Here is a 22,323-nt window from a genome sequence, read left to right as displayed (position 1 = left end):
TCCTGATGATTTCAAAATGTGAAAGAACACACCGCGAAGCGTAGCCTCTAGGCTTTCGTCACCAACAATCATGTCCACAGATTTAAGCCTACCACCTCAGATGACACCCTGTCCTCAGTCTTGCTCTTCAAAATCTGGATTTCAGTCACACTTCTCCTTAGGAACCACTAGCACATTATACAAGCACTGTCAGATACAGTTTTCGTTCCCTTTAGAAGCTGTGCTTTATGCTCTACTCTGGAGACCCAGGGCACATACATAGCCCTTTGATAATAATTCCTCTTTTCCTTGTTGATTAAACCCTAAGATGTTGTCTCTATACCTATATCTGAAGTGAGATTAAAAAAAAAGACACAAGGAACAAAAACAAGAAGCACCATGACCCTGTACTAAATAGCTGAATGTTTCCCATAGGCTGAGCACACACTTTATTTCATCTTCAGAAGCTCTCTGTGCAATAGGTGTTACTGCTGGTCTCATCTTCAAGGGGAAGACACAGACTTCAGAAGTCCAAACTGACCCCTATTATCACAGCACTGATGCAAGAGTAAGCCTTGGTCCTCATGCAGCTCTGGGATCTGCTGCTCCACATTTAGTATTAGCAACCTCTACTGGTCCTCAGCACTGCCCACGGCCAGCTGGCTGTTTCCCCGGTAAGCTGTAGTTTTCCACACTGAAACTTTCCACTTTCCTCATTTATTCCTAACCACCAACTACTCCCCCCATCCAGGTGACTGTGGTTCCTAAACAGAGAGTGTAAGGTGCTGATCCACTCTCACCTTCCTCGGATGGATAGAGCATGCACTTACCTGCTCTGCCTTCTCCATGGTTGCCTTCCCACTTGCTGTCATGAGGTCATTTCAAAGACAAAGAAAAGGCACAACTACGAGATAACAGTCATAGCTTTTCTATGGGGAAAATGACACCATTTATTGAAGGTAATATGAAAACAGGTCATACACAATTTGTAACAAATACAAGTGTTTGTTCCCTAACCCTGAATAATTACAGTATATACAAATTCCATAAGGCACTGGTTCCCCCTAAAGAACACAAATGAGTCTTCTTTCGAAACAGACAGAAAACGACACCCCCATATATTGCCAGCTTTTCTCCTAAAAAAATAGGGCATTAGCTTGTGTAACAACTAGTTCCATTTGTTAAATTGCATCAATTTTGATGCAGTCCCTTTCATTTCCACTGTTTTTGGGACTTGGGGTTTCAGAGGTGGTATAACCACCAAAACATGTTCAAATTTTTTTAAAAATGTATTTTTCTTACTGCCTTTCCATCCACAAAGAAGTATGAGAACAGGTGAACAATATAAAATTCCCGATGAACATGCATGACCCCAGGAACATTAAATCAGTCATTATTAAGTTGTTATCCTTGACTGCACACCAACTGAAATGTGTGAAGGAAGCCCTTGTGTCTAAAATCCCAGCATGTTATCTAAGAAGTTTTCCATTTGAGGAATATAAATCCTGCTCAGTAGTGACTGTGGGTACCTTGTCCAAGAGGTCAGACATGGTGCTCACTGCTCTTCATTTTTGAGTTAACAATGTACATGCTTCCATAAATAAATACTATGCTTCATTTAGGACTTTATCATCCATAATATTTTACTCTCTAATCTACGCACTAGAGTTGTGCCAGACTCCAGAATGAACATTATTTACATATACATCTATATTTATATAATATATACACACATACATCAACCATAAACTTGAACATACAAAGTTTATCTAACAATTAATAATTTAGGTTCCTTTGGGGGAGAGGAATTAGAAGTAAATCTTACTCTTTGAAATAGCCCTGACGGTAAGCAGCAGTCAATCATATTACTAATTTGCAGGAAGCCAAAGCAAAAGAGAAAATAACTTTCACTTCTGATATGCTAGAAGTGTAAAAGCATGGATTATTGGGAAGTGAACAGGTAGTCCTTAACAACTTAGTCTTACTAAACAGATTTTCTTACGACAGAAATTATACTCATAAATAAGTTATAAATTATAATTTCATTGAAAATCGGTAATAACTGAGTGGATCTTTTAAAGTATCTGAATAATTTTCAAGATTTTCATACTGAATAAATATGGTTGATAATTAGAAATAAGTTGTTGATTTTTCCAAAAGCAATAAAATGAATAATCTGGATGAAATCTGGGCATCCTTAAGTTTCTCCCATTCTTCACTGGAACCCTAGATATCTAATAAAATTTACATCATAAACAGCCTCACCACAAAAAAACTCTAATTTGAAGTTACCCATGTTTAAAATCTACTAAGAAAACACAGCTTGACTTAAGAGGTTCCTCAATCTTACTTAAACCTAAGGAAAACCCAGAACTGAAATCAAAACTAGTTAACTAGCAAAATGCTTACTTGGGTGTTTGTAGATAGACCTGTCCAGGCACTAAGGCTTTTTCCTTCCAAGCCCAGATGACTGCCACACTCAGTTTACAAATACATGGCAAAACTGTCTATAGAAAACACAATTTAACAGAGAAAGGATTCTTCAGTGGCTCAGCTGAGGATACTGACCTCAGCAAGAACAAAATCTGATAACCATTAAATTAACAACACATTATTTTTTTCAAATTCAAGAACTAAGAAATTCTTCTTTTTTACTGGCAAACAAAACATGGTTCTGTGGTACCAGGCAGTGAGTTGGGACAGAAAGGGCACACTTCTCTACAGTGTTCCCAAACTCCGAGTGCCTCTGGCAGACACTGTCACTCCAGAGATCTTTCCAGATGAACAGTCTACCAGCTGAACGTCTACTCTAGAAGAGAATAAAATATTTCCTCATTCCTCACACAGCTGTCAATTTTTCTTAAAGTCTCCATCTTGCAAGTACCCAGTAGTGAAATGTATAGGAAAACACTGCCCCCTGGAGTACTCTGGGAGGAATGTCATTTTCTGAGGCAAAGTATTTTAACTGTCCTTAATAACCAGTAAGGAATTTCAAATCATTAAGGAAGAAACACAGCAAGGAAATAAATGGATAAAGTTGCAGGGGTGGAGTGGCATTTTCTACTTTACTGTGGCCCTGTTTCTAAGGAATACTGGCTTGTCAGTGACTTTGCTCATATAGTCAAAAGTTAAAACCACATAGAGCTGAATCAGAAGCTGTTTTGTTCACATGCCATAATGGAGAAACAGAATAAGTTATTAGGGAAATGTACATTAGAATGAATGAGTTGTGCCTAAGGTGTGAAATAATCACTTAACAGGTCTATACCGGATCCATGTCTATTCTGGAATAAACCACAGCAGCCATGATGTTTAATGACTTAATTAACTTCTCTCTGTTCAACCCACCACCTGAAGCTTATTTTTAAATAGAAGTTTAGTGACTTTAACCTGACAGTCTTCCTCTCTACTTCTTGACTCCAAGATTTAGTAAAGACACCAACATTAAACTATCTGTGTCGATACAAACTATGGTGTGTATACTACTTCCCTATGGTTCTGTAATGGGCTCTCGTATCTACACCCTCAACTTGTGCCCTGGCTTACTGGCATCTTTTTCTTGCAACCCAAGCACAAATCACTTGTATTGCAAAGTACCTTGTCTCTCCCATACTCGTGATGGTTTTATTTAGTATTGATCTTCTGATTCAGGAGAGCACAAGCAGGCCCAGGCTGATTCTCCGCACAAGAGGAAACCTTGGCTTGTGTTTAAGGAACAGGAGGGCAATTACTGGAGAGAGTTGCCCAATGCAACCAGAAACGGGCGTGGTTCTGAAAAATGCCTACCAACACACACTTCTATTAGTGACATAAAACCTTCGTTTGTCCCACACTGGCTGAAGCTGCAAGAGGTCCACCTGCCGGATTCTAAACTGTGGTCCCAGATAGGTGGGACCTGTAGGCATGTACACTCACACTGCAATGGCAGCCCACAGCAGGGCTTGCCCAAACAGTCTGAGGTGGCTGGGGCAGGGGAGCGGGGAAGTTGGATTGTAATTTATGCTCTCAAGACTGTTTTGGTTTGTGGAGTGCAAGAACATTTTGCCAATGGAAAAACATTTTGACTTCTACAAAATTTTCTACGAAGAATTTTTTTTGTAATTTAAACTATAGCTGTATAAACCTTAAAACATCTACAATATTTTTTTTATTTTGGTAAAATTAAAGTATCTTTTTTTTAAAAAATGGCAATCCCAAAATACAGGGCTTTCTTAGAAAGCAACATGAGTCATATCTTGAACAAGTTACCCGAATGGTTTCCCCTCCTCAGAAAGCCATGATGAATCAGTGTTTCTGGGGCCTTCTATGTCTGTCCAGCTTGCTCCCTGAGGGGGGAGGTCTGAACCCACTGGGCAGCAGGACGATGTTCAAGGCTTGGGCTACGTATGCTTCTGTAAAATCTCTTGCTCAGTCCACAAGTATCCCATGTCAGAGCTTAATGTCCTGGGACTCTGACATTTTGGCAAGTGTTTTCTTGACTCGCAAGGCTGTCAGCCTGGAGGCAGGATTGTGAGCCCAGCACTCTGTCATAAGCTTCCCCATCTGCCTGAGACACTGAAAGAGAAAGGAACATTGGGGGATGTCAGAAGAATGTACTCTCGACAGGCGCTCAAGGTTTGGCTTTTAGCTGGTGTTCATGAAGTCTGAATACATTTTTAAGGCACCAGTAAAATATGGACTCAAAATTTCACTCGAACTTTTGTGTGTGTGTGTGAAATGATGACTCCCACAGATTTTCATATCTCCCTATGACCAGAGAAAAAAAGAAGCTTTGAGGATATTCAAGGATGACTTCAAAGACAGTATTATGTAAACATGACACCTGGTATGTCTGAATTCCCTTCTATAGTCCCAGATTGTTTACAACATGTAATGTGTTTCAATATTTTATCTACTTCTGTACTGCTCAAATATACACGGCTATTCCTTTATCATCGCAGTCTGCTCTAAGGGTGGCACAAGGCTGTGCCACTTAGCAAGATTAATGACCTGTGCATGGCTTTGCTAAAACTCTCCTCTGGATGTGCCCATGGTCTATCAATTGTTCTTACAGCATAGCACAATTTCCATTCATTAGTAATCAACACAGAAGAACTTTCAAATGACACCGATACCCACAGTCTCCTTCAGAATATAACTCCAGCGTCTCATGATGCCCTCTGCACAGCTTATTGGGAAGCACATACCAGTAGCAATGCAAGAGCTACACACTGGGCCAATGGACTAGTTACTTTAGATGAATTTACATGGACACCTTATTTATGCACCACACTCTCTCTATGCACCTCTTTTGGGTGGGCTCAGTACATGTTTGATAAGAGTCTTCTTTATCTGAATGTGCTTCAAACTCTTCTTGGATTTCCAGCCTGCCAGAGACTCAACTGGGGGAGAGGAAAGGCAGAGAGGTGGACGGAGAGACACTGGAGCGGTAAACAAGGCCAGAGTCTGGCTCTGCTCCACTCGCTTGATCCAGCCTTGCGAAGTCTGCCACACACATGTGGGTTCACATCTAAACCCTTGCAGTAAACAGATTAGCTCAAATAACCTCTTGGGATTTAATTTAACACACACACACACATACACACACGCATGCACACACACTACAGGATAACCAAAGTAAGGGCTCTTCCCTGAGAAAGACAATTTTTCCTCTTCTCATCATGGTTAGCCCTACAATCATATACCTCCAAGTAACTTTATATAGCCTAAGCAGATTGTATTATATATTTAGGAATACACATACGTGTGTGTGTGTGTGTGTGTGTGTGTGTGTGTAAGACAATAATTAAAGAAATGGAGGCTATGAATTTGAGAGAAAACAAGGGGTACACAGGAAGGGTTGTGCGAGAAAAGAGAAGGGGAAATTATACTTCAATTTCAAAAATAAAAATATTTCCATTTTAAATTGTGTGCTGTATATGCGGCTGCTAGGAGCACACATCTGTGAGTACAGAAGAGCCACAAGAGGCCCCAGATCCCGGGAGTACAGTACAGGCTGTTGTGAGCCGCGAACAAAGATCAGGTCAACTTCGAAAGGACTGTGATCCCTCTCACCCCGGAGGCCTCAGCGTTTTTGCTGATGAAGAGGTCAGCACCACCGAGAACGGTCAGCAGAGCGTCCTTGTATCATGTCACTGTAGAGAAACCCCAGCCTTCTGTTGTTTACCAGAACTCCAGAAAGACGGCACTTACCATGAAGAGAGAAAGTCACAGTGCTTTAGAACAGACAGAGAGAAAGAAACAATAGCCTCTGCTCACACATCGCTGCGGATACATGAAATAATGACACACTGTGTTATGTAGCCTCCATCTTGACCATTCACTATGTTGTATAATTGACAAAATGAAGAAAAATGGGTAGATTTGATGCAGTACAGATATACAAATATTGCAATGAGATGGCATTACTGTTACCATCAAAATGAATTTTAGTGATGCGAATTAAGAATTTTGGCAACCAGCTCTCGTCTGCCATATGGCAGCACAAACTGGCGGGGGGCGGTGCACTTCCTTCACCTTCCACCCATCAATGCCTGAGGAAGGGGGGTGGAGAGCTGGCCCTGTGGTCATAAGAGTGGCAGAGTTGTCCCTGTCCCTGTCCCTGAGCCCCACCAGCTGCAACACTTGGGAGAGCAGGACCTGCCCCTCATCAGGGCAGTGTAATAGAGCCAACCCTGTTAGTGGAAGGTGTCGGTGAGCCAGCCCTGAAGTTGTGAGCGTCGGAAAACTGTCCCCGTTACTCATGTGGAGGCATGGATCGGGGAGACTTTCCCTCCTCCCACCTCTCAATGCTTGATGGGAAAGCTGCGGCTGACCCCCAGCAGCCTCAACCCTCGGGAGAGTAGACCCTGTACTTTGCTTGGGTGACGTAATGGAGCCAACCGTGCTGGCAGAGGTGAGGGACAGCCAGCCCCAAAGTTGTAAGCATGGGAGAGCTGCCCCCAATACTTGTCTGTCACAGGCTGATGTGGGTGGGGGAGAGGTGCCCCCCTTTACCCTCCGCCCCTTACCACCTGCAACAGATGAGAGAGGTGACCCTCTCTCTCACCAGCGGCAGCATTCAGGAAAGCAGTCCCCCCTCCTTGTCAAGACAGCATAGCAGAGCTGGCCAGGTAGTTAGAGGTAAGGATGAGCCAGCCCTGAGGTTGTGAGCAAAGGAGAACTGTCCCCATTACTCACCTGATGCCCACCTCCTCCTTACCCCCTGCCCGCCCATCAATGCCCAAGACAGGGGAAGGAACTGACATGGGGTCTTAAGAGTGGGAGAGCTGTCCCTGTCCCTAAACAGTACAGAGCTCACTTGGGAGAGTGGCCCCTGTACCTCACCTGAGCAACACAGTAGAGCTGGTCCTGTTGGTAGAGGTGTGGGAGAGCCATCCCGAGGGCATGACAGTGGGAGAACTGGCCCCGCCCCTGGCTCATTGCTACAAGAGGTGAATCAGCTGGGGCAATGATGGAGAGCGCTCCCTGGTGGTGAGGACAGTGGAAACTGGCAGGGGGGGGCCAACCCTGCAGCTGCCCAGGCCTAGAACTAAGGTTATGACTGGACCTGCCTCATACCCACCCCATCTATGATCGGCTGGAACATGCCAAGGAGCCTGACCCACAGACCCAAAGCTGCAGGATCTCCACAGCACAGGGCAACAACAGGATATCCAAGAGGAGTCCCAGGGAGGGTCCAGCATCAACAGCACAGCAGAAACCAGAGGCCTCGAACCAGCTCAATGACTCTTTGCAATGAACGCTTGCAAATAAAGGTACACAAACAAACGTGCTTACTGCTCGACGCACTGTGTCTCACTGCAGCTTCTCTGATGAGATTTTTAATCACTCCCTTTTCTCTTTTCCCGTTCCTCTCTTAAATTTTGTTTTATTGTGGTGGTTGGGGGGTGGAGGGATGGAGGATAGATGGAAGGGACAGGGACATGAATGAAATCAAGATAAATGATGTAAAAGACACATAGAATAAACAATAAGGAAAGAGAAAAAAAGAATTTTGGCAAAATAGAAGCGTATTCAGACGTCAGCCATACCCTCCCCCAAGTCTGGTCTTACCTCATCACTACTCCACCGATTGGGGAATGAAGGTCGTAATTTCTTAATGCACACGATTTCTCTCATGTCCTCATAAGAAGGGTCACTGGGCACAAGGTCATGATAGGGAAGTTGGTATTCTTCCACTATACCTAAAGAAATGGTTTTTTAGTATTATTATTTCTTATGAACTGGTTACAAATATGCCTAACATACAAATCTTCTCAATTAAAAAATAAACTATCAATATTAAACACAGGAATTGGAAACCTAATGATGCATATTATCATAGGTCCTCAAGCCTTCCCCAGCTAATTTCCAAAAGTTAAGTATCTACAATTTGCATGAACTAGTTATATTTTTAAGTTCATATTAAGTCTCAATGTAAAATTAGAAGACACGTCTTGAATCAATGCCACATCACATTTAACTGCTTCTATTACTGGCACATGAGACTAAGAACATCAGAAGTTTGGAAGAGCATCCTACTTAAACAAATGTCAGATTCATTTATTTGTGTTTAACCATAAGAAGTTTTGCACATTCAATATTGAAAAGTTGTATATCCAAAAGTACCATCCATGATTCATCTTGGGTTTGAAAATTATCTGATTTTCATTTTCTTCTTTAAATTTTCTATTTTATTTATCTCAGCCTATCTGATAACTAATTTTACTTTAATTTTTTTGCCCCGTCCTTTAAGAAGGTAGGCGATTTTATCATGCTCTTTTTCAACATTCTCTACTGAGCTCCTAATGGTGATTCTAAGTAACCCCTGTCCTCTAATGCTGGAACCCTCCAAGATTTCCTAAGCCATTTTTTTACAGAATGCTGTCACTGTTCACCTAAATAGGATGAAACCAAGTCCTAAAATGATCTGCCACCACATTAAATCCATTAGGATGATCCCATATACCTATCAATACTAGGGAACCTGGGGCAGAAAGTTTACAGGTCTGAGTTCAAAGGTAGGCAGGACTACATAGAGAGTGCCAGTCCAGCCTTGACTACATAGAGAGAGTGTGCCAACCTGAACGACACAATGAGATTCTTTCTCAAAAAACAAATAATAACAATAATAAATTTCACTGGGGATTTATTCAGTGAAAATTAGGGTTATGTGTTATGTTCCTTTTTTTTGTAAATTCAGACTCACATAGACTATAAGGGACCCACAGATTTCAAACTGTTTCAAGCATTTCAAACTCACTGCCTGTTTGTCATTTGTGCATACCTGCTGTGACCACATAGCACTATGACATCTGTCTTTCTTATTCTTCTGTTTGATTCATTGTAATCTCCGTACACATGGTAATGAAACTGGGCCCTATTCAACAGGAGACATCACTTCATCTGAGCGCTTTCTAATGCTAGAGACTTTGATCTTGAAACATCTTGAGGATAAAGACTGTATCTATTGAGCTTATTACATGGATGGATTAGGTAGGGGAGGTATATATACAAGCTACATGAGATTCAGAAAGAAGTAGGGGCTGAAGAGATGGATCAGTGGTTAAGAGAACTTTCTGCCTCTCCAGAGGACCAGAGTGTGGTTCCCAGAACTCATGTCAAGCAGTTGGTCTTATTAGGAATTCTTATGCTTGTGGGGAAATTATCATGAGCAATTACTATATTTTCCTTTACTTTCCTTTTGACAAAAATAATGAGAGTTCAGGAATGGATGTCCTACTCTTCAATATCTTTGGGCTACCTTTGCAGAGGAAGTACAGATAATACAGGAGCAGGGTTGGAAATGAGGTCCCACAGGTCAGCAGGGAGAAGGTGAATGGGGTAGGAGAAGGTGTTGACTTGCTGGAGCAACTGTTAGAAGAACTCTAACAGAGAGGTGAGATGGTAGAAAGAGAAACAGAGGGTAATGTGTGACAAGCCAGGGGAAGTTGGTACTGAGTCTAGAATATTCACTAGACAGGGAAGGGGAGGAGATAGCCACTTAAAGATGGTTTTAATAGGTGTTTCCAGCATCAACAGGAATAATGGGGGAAAGGAAAGAAAATCTGAGACTTCATGTAATACACCAACTCTAATCCTTTCTGATCAGAAAGGTTTTGTAAACATCTCGCAGGAGTAGTAGCTTTTCCAATATCTCTTGCTTACCTCCAGAAACACACCTCCTCGCAATCTCCCAGAGGATGAGTCCAAAACTGTACATGTCAGCCATGATGTAAGACTGGAAATGATTTCTGTTCAAGCTCTCATCCAGCACTTCTGGAGGCATGTAGCGCTTGGTGCCCACTCGCGTGTTGGGTGGAATGTCAACCTCATTTGTATCACTAAGGAAAAGCAAAGAGAGGCATCGTCAGCACTGGAGAGGCTGCTGTAGCTCTCTGAAAGAGCATGTCAGCGGCGATGCAAAGAGAAAAACTGTGAGTGAACAGAAAACATTTTCTCAGAAAGTATTTCTCGGTGAAACTTGAGCATTCAAAGATTAAACATCCGTACCACATGCTAAACTAAATGAGAATGAAACCCCAACACACGTAATTATATTAATACAAAACTATTTAGTTGTACACATGTAAACTAAATGGGATGTTCTTGGGATGAAGAAAAAGAGAATCAGGAGTTCAAAGACAACCTCAACTATGTAATGAATTTGAGGTCAGGTTGACTTACATGAAATCTGTCTCAAAAATTAAACAAACAGTGGCAAACAATACCTAAAATGTACCTTTCTTCTCTGTACATTTTAATCAACTTGCTCTCATAACTGGCTTTAACATCTTGGCAATAGTTTATGAGGGAGGAAAGCATGCCAGGAATAGGCTTAAAGGGAAGCTAGAAAAATGTCAGGTGGGAAAGTATCACCCAACACACTGTATGAAACCAGCGACTCTCAAAGTACTAGTAAAGAAAAGTCTCTCTCCTATTATGCCTGCTGACAACTATTGTGTGAGTTGACATATTGTCCGTGTGTGTTACAATGTATCAATTTTAATCATCAGGATAGTGTAATAGAGGTCCCAATTATGGAATTTTAGGTTTTAGACAGAAAAAAATTGCAGGAAGAGGTATATCTAAAGACTCTAGTATTCAAGAACATGTACTGAGAAAGAAAAACAGAACCATCTTAGGTTAGGACACCCAGGAGTGCATCAGGAAAGCTGGAGATACCTTGTGGCCCCAGGGGATGGGGACTTTTGACACCCACTCGCACAACTCCTTCATGTTTATTTGGATGTAGGAGAACAGGCAGTGGTTGGTGATGTGTGGTAAAGATACATCTCTGCAGGGGAACTGAAAGATAAAGGCTACCAAATGACACCAGTAAGATCTGCCTCTAGACTCTTCCCCTTCATCTCTAACACTTCCCCCATCAGCGTCAGCTAGTACAACAGAAAATGCTCACGGTTCTCAAGGTTCATCACCTGCAAAGACAGCAGCTCCTCCCACTTGCTAACGATGCTTAAGATGGCCATTGCTTCTCCCCTCCCCTGTGTCTACCAATGGTATTGGAATAGCATCTTCCCTATGATTAGCAGAAACTGTCTCCACTAGAAGTATTTGAATACGTATCTAACAGTGTAAAGACTTTAAAGTTCCTGTAAACCCTGAACATCTGCTGTAGTCATTTGGTATGGCCCTGAAGATGAACGCTCCAATTTATCTTCACTCAACACACAGCTTGCACACAGTCGGAAGAAAACGAACCAGGAAGAAGCAAAAGGTCTGCTAACAGTAACCTTTGCTGTGGATAATTTAAAAAAGAAATGTGAAGCCGTTATGGGAAAACCACAAGAATGAACTGGAATTAATATCCAGACAGATAGAGGGAATTTTATTGGCCAGATTGATTTTGTGAGATACTATTATTAATCTAATGGTAAATGCTTTTAGCGCCACATTTAAACAGCAAACATGCTTCTTATAGGCAACCCCTTCCGGATACTATCAGATTTCATATTCTCTAAAATAGAGCTCTGCATCTTACATCAGGCATGTTTCTATTGACAGAGGATCAGGGACTTTGATGTGAGATTGTATCTTCCTAGTAACGTCACAGGCTGTACACCAAGCATGAGCTGAACAAAGATGACATCACTGACCATGCTCAACTGGATGGGGAGAAGCCCATTGAGCCATGAACCATATGCAGACAAGTATAGGCAACAGAGTTAAGTTGGGAGCAGGAGAACTAGTCCTCCCCAGGACAGAGTATACCAATCGGCTGTCCAGTTCAAACTGTCCATTGTGAAAACCCACAAGTAGCAGTGTTTGGAGTCAATAGGTTATATGTAGGACTATGTATGCTTATACAAATATTTACAAACAATAACAATCAGTGGGGAAAAAGGCCAATATTTTGGAGAAGAGTGAGTAGGGTATACAGAAAGAATGGGAGGGAGGAAAGAGATGGGAAAATATTGTAATTAAATTGTAATCTCAAAAATAAAACACATGAAAGTAATTAGGGGCCACCTCTTTAACTTTTAGTGGGATTGCTCCTATCCTCAAGTAATAGCAGAGGAAAAAAATGAGCTTCTGTTAATCCTTAAGACCAAGAATGGAAATTAAATTGAACACTGGCATACCGAGAATAAAGGAAGAAAAAGGAAAGTGGATTCAGAAGCCGCCATGCTTATAAGAAGAGGGTAGAGAGAGGGTCACAGAAAAAAGGTCAGGGGGCAAAAGAGGGGCAGACAAGGTCAGGGGTCTCCAGCTTATTACGACCTCCTTTCCCATGGAGGAGGGCAGAGCAGTGAGAAAAAAAAAGTCAACAAGAAAAGATACAAATGTAAATAGGTGTGGGGGTAGAGAGAGTAACTCCAATGCAGAGTAACTGCAGATGCTGCAGAGGCTACATACGCGAGCCGTCAAACCCAAAGACTGTACACAGGAAGTGTACACAGGATATCGGTTGCTTCTGGGAGACATTAAAAGGAACAAAATATGGAAGGGAAAATATTATATGTAACATTTGGTTTCTGTGAAAAAACTAGAAAAAATGAGGCAAGCTGTTATCATTTGTTAATATTCAGCTGTAACACAATTGCCCTTTGAGATGTCCTATATAAGTTTATATTATAAATATTCATTATTAAATATACCAACATATATTTAATGCAACCTATCAGGGTCAATGATTAGAAAGGGTATATTTTAAGGACTAAGGATAATAAGACCCTGAAATTCAAAAGTGATTTATTGGATAAAGTTAGCTAAAAAAATGGATTTATGCTAAGAACTGAAAACACTCTGTCATAAATGTGGGTCCTGATTAAATATTAGGGAAATATGAGCTCTTTAGCTTTCCCATGGAGAAAGGTGGGAGAGATGCTCTTTCCCTTTCCTGTGGAGAACTGTGGGGTTAATCCCAGAGGCTGCTGATGGAGGCAGAGGCTATAGAGGAATAGATTGTCATAGTTATAATTTCATAATTAATATTCCCACTAGACCGAATCAAGCTTTTGTTCTTCTTAATGTGTGTACCAAGGGGTTACAAACTTAAGTAGAGTTAGAAAATAAATGTAATTTGAAGATGAATAATATTGATGCAAAAGCCACAGCTCTCATTTTAAAGAGAACAAGGAGCCGTTTATTCTGACTGATGGTAACCCAGGAACAAAGGTTTAGGTTTTTTCAAGTCCCATGTTCCAATGTGGGTGTGGTTACACGAGGTGTTACAGTTTTGCAGAACAAAGAAATACATAAATCAAGTCACATTTAAAATACAGTAGTAGGTATGTCAAAGAAGGAATTTCCACAAGACAGGGGAAAGTTTTCTTCAAGCGTGTAAGAAATGTAAAGAAGGTATGTCAAAGAGGAAATGGGCTCCTGGGAATCCCGGCAGGATGTTCCAAATATGAATGAAGAGAATTTCTTTTCTGGTTTTGATTTTTTTTTTTTGAGACAGGGTTTCTCTATGTAACCTTGGCTGTCCTGGACCACCCTCTGTAGACCAGGCTAGCTTTGAGCTAACAGATATTAGCCTGCCTCTGTCTCCTAAATGCTAGGATTGTGTGGGTATAAGTGAGCCAGGTCTAGGGTCTGAGGGTAGGAGAACTGGACCCGCCCCTTGCTGCCTGCTGACCAGAGTAGGACAGCACCTGCCCCTCACTAGCCTTAGAACTCTGGAGAGTGCGCGCTGCACCTTGCCTGGGCAACAGAGTAGAGCTGGCCCTGGTGGTGTGGGTGTGGATGAGCCAGCCCTGAGGGTGAAAACGGAAGAACTGATCCTGCCCCTTGCTACCTGCTACACTGGGTGACATAGCTGGGACAGCGATGGAGAGTTTGCCCCGGTGGTAAGGATCGGGGAGACCTGACACCTGACCATCCCAGCTACCACATAGGCCCAGAACCAGGGCTGTGGCTTCCCTGTCGTTGTAGATACACCTGCCTATGGTGAGCCAAAATGACCTTTAAGTCTCCTTTTGTCAGGCATTGTATTGCACCACCACCAGCAACAACAAATACAACTAAAACAATGTTTCAAAAATCAAATTCCTAAAAATCTCAAAGTATATCAAGACTTCAGAACCAAAACTCCTTCATTGAAGATGGGGACACCTGCAAAGACATTTACTGGGAGTGTTGACACTGTCACTAGCGAGCTTGGTTCTATGAATTAGATGACAGAGTTTAAAAGCTACGTGTGTGTGTGTGTGTGTGTGTGTGTGTGTGTGTGTGTGTGTGTGTGTGTGAAATTTACTGTAGCTTTCTAAGCATGTATATTAAAAGCAGAGAAGAAAATGGCATCAGAAGGGCTTGGGAAATTCAGCATCTGCCAACCCTCTTCTGGATTCGGATACCTCGCAACCATCAGTGGGGAGATCTACAAAACAGGTCTTCTGTTTAAGAGTCAACACCTGAGATGCCCTGATCCAGGATTCATTTCTCCAAAAGAAAATGTTTTCTTCAGGCAGTGAAGTACTAGAAAGCTGCTTGAATGAGCAAATCACAAAAGCTGTGTGCATTCCTCCAAGGCATTTCATATGGCATTGTTTTCCCCTCCCCAGGGATGTCAGGGATCTTCTGATATCACCTGGATTAAATCTCCTTGGAGCAGGAAATATATCAACAAAAGAAGCCAACGTGAGCAAAAGTATTATGTGAACACAAAGTCCCTAAGGCACCAATGGAGCTCTCTGTGATTCTCAAGTTCCCTGGGATTCTTCCAGAAATTACCCGAAAACCCTAAGAGACCACTTACCACCCATGCGGAAACAAGAGTGAATATTAAGTACTTACAGGAAATTCTCCTATCAACATGGGTTAGCTATGACTCCATCTGAAGTAAAACACTCTAGGTAACTGCATGTGCACGGATACACAACGCAAATCATCATGAAGAGTAAGACTCAGAGAAATGGATAAAGCAAGGCTTAAACCCTGCACTGAGAATGGAAGATGTCAAAACTCTGACACACAAAGAAAATAAAGATGTCTGAGATCATCCAGTACATCCTCCATCTGGAAAGGGAAATGAGGCCATGAAGCCAGCATCCTCATGCTCTCCTGCTCTGACGAATGGACATTGTACACCAAAGTTATCCCAACGTATCCCTTAAGAGCCTCCTCCTCTTCCTAGAGCCAGGATCCACAAGATTCCTTCCTGTACACAAAAGTAAATTTCAGGAATAAAAGCTCAGTTTACTTGAAGATCCACAAGGACAGTGTTGCCTCAATTACTTTACTGTCCCTACGTTTGCTGATTTAAAACAGTAGCAGTATTTGTAACTCTCTGTCATGTCAAAAGGGAATTCCATGGTGGATTTGACACAGCTTTGGCTCTCAAGGTAGCAATGAGCAGTAGTAGGAGAAATGAGGCATATTTCAAAGTAATGATAGCTGTAGGCAGATACGGGCCAGATAATCCAGGAGGTAGCATCTTTTCTCTTAGGTGTAGATGGGTGCTCTGACTAAGAGGCATTTCAGAGACGGGGGAAGAGTACATGGAAAGGCAGGATGCTCCAGGCTAGGGACTCAGAAGCAGAAGCAAAGTATCCGCAGCACGGAATAGGTGAAGAAAACACACAGTGGTTCTGTATTGCTACAGAAAGACAAGTCAGAGTATGGGCACAATAAACAGTTATGAAGGGCGTAGTCCACATGTGCAGATTCTCTGTAGCTAGGAGAGCATGCTTCTCTTCTTTTCATAGCCCATGTGTTTTCGTTCAATTACCTCGTGTGCAAAACTTAAAACACCCCCATCGTCACGGCAAAGACGCTGGAGATAGAACTTTTACAGACATGTGCTCGGTTACTTTCTACCAGGAGGGAGAGATAAGCCAGTGATCACTGCAGTGGTGTGAGAAAAGCCTCGATGCTTGGTATAGGGCCGCTGATGAGTAACACCAGCTGTCCATGCATTCTGAAGATCGTTGGCGGTGAAATAGAAAAGGGACGTAAGTTATACAGACAATAATAATAATAATAATAATAATAAGCACTTGAGGGTGTGAGAAGTAGAAGGTGCTCAGAACGAACAGGAAGGAGTAAGGAGCATGGTGGGAATAAATCTCAAGAAAAGCCCAAGCTCAGTCAAGAGTTCACCGCCGCAAGGGACCCTAACTACATTTTAACCTAAGGCCACAGGAAGCAATGAAATTATGATGACACTCAAACTGCACTTCAGGAAAATAAATTCTGCAGCCTGAAGAAAAGACAGGGAAGCAGAAAGACAAAGGAAGTAACTGTACAATGCTTTTCCTAAGGACACAGATGAAGTAGTATAGTGGTTTTAACCACTATACTAAGGTAAAGCATGAGTTTCATGAAAGTAGAACTCATTCAACTGCACAAGTCAAAAACCAGGCACTCCATGTTTAAACATGGTTTAGTCAAACTCGGAGCTAGAAGAAAGGTCAGGTACAGCTGGAAATCTCACAGAGGGAACTATTTAAAGGGGAAGGATTAGTAGAGCCAGCCTCAGGAGAAGAGGGAGCCTGAAGCACAGCGACTTATTGTGCAGTGATGCTGAGAGCACTTTGGGCACCAGGAGCAATGGTGTCACAATGAGCTAAGGGGTCAGGTGCACACAGATATGGTTTCTCAAGAGAGCAGGCCAGGGGAGGGGGTAGCAGAAGACTGAGAAGACTGTTACCCCTGGAACGGCTTTGGAGAAATTTAACTAGGAGAGGAGTAGACTCTACTAACTAGAGGCACAACAGATGAATTATTACTACGTATGTCTGTTTGATTCTTGTAGGATAGACCTGAAAAGAGTTGTCTTTCACAAAAACGAATTCTGAAGAGAAACTGGATTTAATGCTTTTAATTACTGGATAGTGTGCAATGCATGTCACAAACTCAAATTTATAGCACAGTTCACTTTCTTTAATATTTTTTTGTCATCTCTAAATGGTGAAGCTCTCCACTTATCTGAATTCCTTATTAAATCACATCTCAGATTTTACCTTCAGGAGAAAATGGAAACTCATCAGGCCTTTCTTGTGACCATCTCCTCTTCCTTTTGTCCTTCTCTACATGCTGTTGAATGTTCCTTGGAAAAATATTAACAAGTAGGACCAGAGATGTATCTATTAAAGGGTCAGCCTGGATGAGCACTCTAAAAGTAGTGAAGCAAAAGTTTCCTCACCACTATATTCCAAATGAACCTTCCTTTCTTTTCATTCCCTCTATCATTTTCACCCGTTTTGTCCAACCTTGGCCCAGTGCAACAATATGTTGCAACCTACAAAGTTGGGACTAGAAAATTAGGCAACTGAATTACAAAAACAAAACTGCAGTAACATCAACAATTATGTTCTAAGTTTGTGGGTTGTGTTGAACACATGTCCTAGATTAAAGGGCCTACCCTGATGAAAGAGAGAAAGAAAGAGAAAAAGAGAAGGAGAGTCCCAACTCCTGGGTGTGACACCCTCCCTGCTATATAAGGGCTATCAATGTACCGAGGAGCCTGCAAGGTCGGCTCACCACCTCCAGCAAGTCTGGGCATGTGTGTCCAGATGCTATGCTCCTGTTTAAGTTGCATTATAGCAGTGCTGAATAGCAGCAGCTTTGTTCCTTGGTTACAATTGCAAACATTTACGAAGCAATCCTTACTGTATTACATACAAACATTAAAGCATGGGTTTCCCACCACATAGTTGCTGCTTCTTCCTGAAACCTCCCCATACTTACAAATGCTATGCTGTTAGGCATCATCTTAGTTATATCCTCTATTGTCATGATAAAACTTCACTGACCATCTTGTAAGTTACTTTACAGTTTATGAGTACATTCAGAAAAGTCAGGGCAGGAAGTTAAGGTTGGAACCTGGAGGCAGTAATTGAAGCAGCCATGAAGGGATGCTGCTTACTGGTTTGCTCCCCATGGCTTGCTCAGTCTGCTTTCTTAGAGTATCTAGGACCAACCCAAACACATCATGTTACCAAGAAAATGGTGACATTTTTTGATCTCCAGAAGAGCTGAAGTCTATGATATTCCTCAACCACTCACGAAGTCTATGATATTCCTCAACACTCACGAAGAATCTTACAGTGTGTGTCTGTTGACCTGGATACTAACCTGATAAACTTGACAGCCAAGCCCAGGTCAGCTATGCAGCAAGTCCCGTTTTTCTTCACCAAGATGTTCTTACTTTTCAAGTCTCGGTGGGCGATTGCTGGTTTGCCTTGGGTGCTGAAGATTTCCGTGTGTAAGTGGCAGAGGCCGCTGACAGAAGAGTAGGCTAACTTCAGCATGGACTTTGCATCTAGGGTGGTGGATTTCAGGTAGTCATAAAGAGAGCCATTTTCATGATAGTCTGTGATGAGATACAGCTGAGTCCAGGACCCAGTTCCTTTAATATCCGCAGCAATGAAGCCTAAAAGGCAAAAGAATTAAAAGGATTAGATGTGCTTCCTGGAAAGAATGAAGAATGACTCATATGCTCAAATACTCTTTCTTTCCTGAGGTCTTAGGTTTAGTGTCTCCCTTAGTTTTCTGACTATGCCTGTGATGGTACTAAACAACTAATATCGAGCAGAGGTGATCAAAATTAGAAGGAGAAAGGACACACACACGATCAATGGTATTGAAATTCCTTTATGGTGCTATAGTTACAAGCAAGGCATGTTGTATGAAAGGCTTCAATCAGGCCTTCTGCTTCCCTGACTGGGTCCTCTCCCACTCAAATGACCCAGGTAGAGCACATCAAGCCTGAGGAAAGGAAAAGGAAATCAACTCTGAACATAAGCACTTGCTACAAGTAATCTCTGCAAATAAAAATACCTATGATTTTTCACTCATTTAAACCTAAATATGGTCCTTCAAATCCCTACAAAACCTTACGGAATTCTAGTATTCCATTTCTACTTCCTGTTTCTGAAGAAAAACCAATGTCATGGTGAGTATTGTGTTCCCAGCCTACCACCCACCCACAGAAGCACCATAGTCATTCCTCCCGTGACATCTTGTGTCAGAAGCGTGTGGGCTCTGGGCTCATGCCCAAAAGAAAGAGCCTGTAAGTTTCATAACAGGTCTAGACAGATGAGTTCATATGCAGATGTGGAGAGAAAGACAGAAGAATGCGATGAAACCCCAACTATCACTGCGTAGACTGTGACTCACCCAGAATGTTTTCATGCCTCATCAGGACCGTCTGGTAGATCTCCGTCTCTCGGAACCAGCTGGCTTCCTCGGTGGTGAAGAAGACTTTCACGGCTACCTTTTCTCCACGCCACTTGCCCATCCACACTTCCCCATAGCGACCTTTTCCAATTTGCTTCACCATCTGAATTTGCTTAGCTATTGTCCTTTGGACCTGGCAAAGCCCAAAACACATCGTTAGTAAACTTACCTCACTACAGATCCATCGTAGGAGGGGGAGCACAACACATGATTCTCTATACACATGAGTTATGTGCATTTACTGATTTATGCTGTTCTCTTTTAAGTGTATTTCAGATGGAAGACTGCCAATTTTAAATAATCAAATACTGCTTCCAAATTTTTAGATGTTCCTTTCTACCAATTACTATTTTCATAGAGGGAAAAAATGACAAATCATTTCACAGTAACTCATACTTGACAGACCAAAGTATTTTACCATTATATTGATTTATTTAATACTCTGAAGGAATTCTTGCCTCTACATAACAAATCATGGATCTGTTAAATAAGACAAAAAAATATTGAGCGCACAAGGAAATTTATCAAAATTCCTAAAGTGGAGAAGAGCAGAGGAAAAAAAAAAACCAATGAGGGAATGAAGGGGGAAAGGAGAGCTCATAAGAAACAAAACAAAAAAAGAACGCCACTGTAAAGGAGCATGAGTGCTCCCAGCCTGGCCGCCTTGAACCCCTCTGACAATAAAGTGGCATTTTGAGTTACAGAGTGCTGAACTGCTGCAGAAAATGTTTACGAAAATAAATGAAGACTAGGCAAGGAAAATGAGATGGTAGAAAAAAATGCACATTTGAAGTGCAAGAGATACTTGCCATGGTGAAAACTACAGAGAGGAGACACAAAAGAGTAGTCCAAACAGAGCAACTGGTAAAGGAAAGCCAACAGGGAGAGAAACATTCATTTAATAATGCGAAAAACACAGCTGGAAAATGACAACGAGCTCATAAAAACAAAGGAGAAGCATGGAGTTAAGTGGCATGGAAACTGAATGTCTCTGTCTTCATGGCTTTTACCATCTGTACTTTATCAACCGTTCCCTGGCTGAAAGGGAAAGTAGACAGAAAGAATCAGCAGCCAGGTCTGGGCATACACACCCATAATCTCACACTCAGGAGGCCAAGTAGGCAGACTGTGAGTTGAAGAACAGCCTGATCTACATAGGATAATCTGCCTCAAATCCATAAGCAAGGAAACTAGCATATGATACTAGCAAAACCTTATCATTAAAAATACAAAGTCCTCTTTGTAGTGACACATCAGGTAAAGCTTTTCTTTCTGTTTCTCTAAGTTTAGGATCACTCCATTGTGATAGCCAATCCACATGATCTAGAATTCTCTCACTGCCTAGTCCAAAGCAACAAGTTGTAAGGGTTAGGATACGGACATTATTCTGCAGGTTCTTTAATTAGCATTCTTTTGTGTTTCCAGGATGGGTGGTAATATCAACTCAAGAGGTCCTGAGATCGCTCTTAAAACTGTTAATGACGCTGAAATCCTGCTGCCCAAAGAGTGGTTTTCCTAAAATTAAGATTAAAAAAAAAACCTACTAATGATCTAGGAAGCATAAGATGCGATGAAAATAAGCAAACAAGGCGACGCATAAAGTAGCCCTCCTCTCACAGTTAGACATCCAGATGAGGCAGCCTTGGGTGTACTACATGTCCACTACCCCTGACAAGACGGCAGAAGCATCGAGAGAGGAAGAAAAGAAGCAGTTGGCTTATCCACTTGGAAGGAAACTTGCTAGCATATTCCCGTACAGATGCACAAGCGCTGCTCGGTGAACCTATGCCAACCTGCTTCTCAAACAGCTCTGATTCTCTTCTAGAAATGAGATGTCTTCTCTAGTGAACGTACTGACAGCATTGGCGACGCTAATGGGGGGGGGAGACTACAGACCTCCAAGATGCTCCGCCATTAAGTGAGGCCTAGAAAAGAAAGTTTATTCTCATTTTAAGATTATACTGTCAAAGAACCTGAACAGACACTTGAAATTTAAGAACTGATTTCACTAATGCTACTTTGCTTTCTGTAGATAAATTTTCAACCTAAATCACATTCACCTTTTTGTTTTTAAAAAAAAAAGAGTTGAGTGTGCAGATAAAATTTACAGTAATTTGCTATAATTTCTATGGTAAGTGTCACCCAAAGGTCTGCGGTTCAAGTGTGAGGAAGTGGGAACTTCAAGACTTGGGGTCTAGAAGGATCTGTGGAGATCATGGGGATGTGCCCACAGCGGGAATCCCAGCACTCTCAGCTTCTGGTTTCACTTCCTTGCCGTGAGGTGAGTAATTCTGCTCTGCCAAGCACTGTCACCTCAGTGTGCAACCACAAGCTCAGAGAGAGAAGACAAGCAACCACAGACGAACCTCTAACCTTGTGAGCTTAAACAAATCTTTTCTCTATATTAGCTGCTATCTCAGCTACCTGACGTAGAAAACTGACCAGCCTACGTCTGTAATATTTAATTACTCTAACTGTGACTCTAAAAAGAGAATTATCTCATGTGCACTGGCTATAAATTACACATATGCATATATATAAATAATGCAAGAATTGCAGCCCTATTCCAATATTGTCATCTCATTTAATGGTTAGACATCTGTTTTCTATAATGTGTATATCTGTGTACACACTATAGGAAAGAAAACAGGTTGTTATAACCAATGCTCAATACTCTATCTCTCAGCAATACACACAAAGACATGTGTGTATGAACAA

The 22,323-nt window shown here is 41.8% G+C and overlaps 1 protein-coding gene across 7 annotated transcripts in view; it reads right to left on the bottom strand.

Moving 5' to 3' along the window:
* Nucleotides 1–909: 909 nt before the first annotated feature.
* Bmpr1b (bone morphogenetic protein receptor type 1B) overlaps nt 910–22,323 on the bottom strand; it is a 311,257-nt gene continuing 289,843 nt past the window's right edge. For all 7 annotated transcript variants that reach the window (XM_040751701.1, XM_040751702.1, XM_040751703.1 and 4 more), the window contains 5 exons: nt 19,546–19,738; nt 18,502–18,799; nt 10,129–10,304; nt 8,035–8,165; nt 910–4,533 (listed from right to left, as the gene is read on the bottom strand). In XM_040751701.1, coding sequence (XP_040607635.1) covers nt 4,408–4,533; nt 8,035–8,165; nt 10,129–10,304; nt 18,502–18,799; nt 19,546–19,738 — 924 coding nt within the window. In that variant the 3' untranslated portion in view covers nt 910–4,407. The remainder of the gene's footprint in view (nt 4,534–8,034; nt 8,166–10,128; nt 10,305–18,501; nt 18,800–19,545; nt 19,739–22,323) is intronic.

The sequence above is a fragment of the Mesocricetus auratus genome, unplaced genomic scaffold (genome assembly GCF_017639785.1).
Source record: "Mesocricetus auratus isolate SY011 unplaced genomic scaffold, BCM_Maur_2.0 Super-Scaffold_100009, whole genome shotgun sequence".
Classification (NCBI taxonomy): Eukaryota; Metazoa; Chordata; class Mammalia; order Rodentia; family Cricetidae; genus Mesocricetus; species Mesocricetus auratus.
Note: the sequence above shows the minus strand (reverse complement) of the source record. Positions and strands in the feature narration are given on the sequence as shown.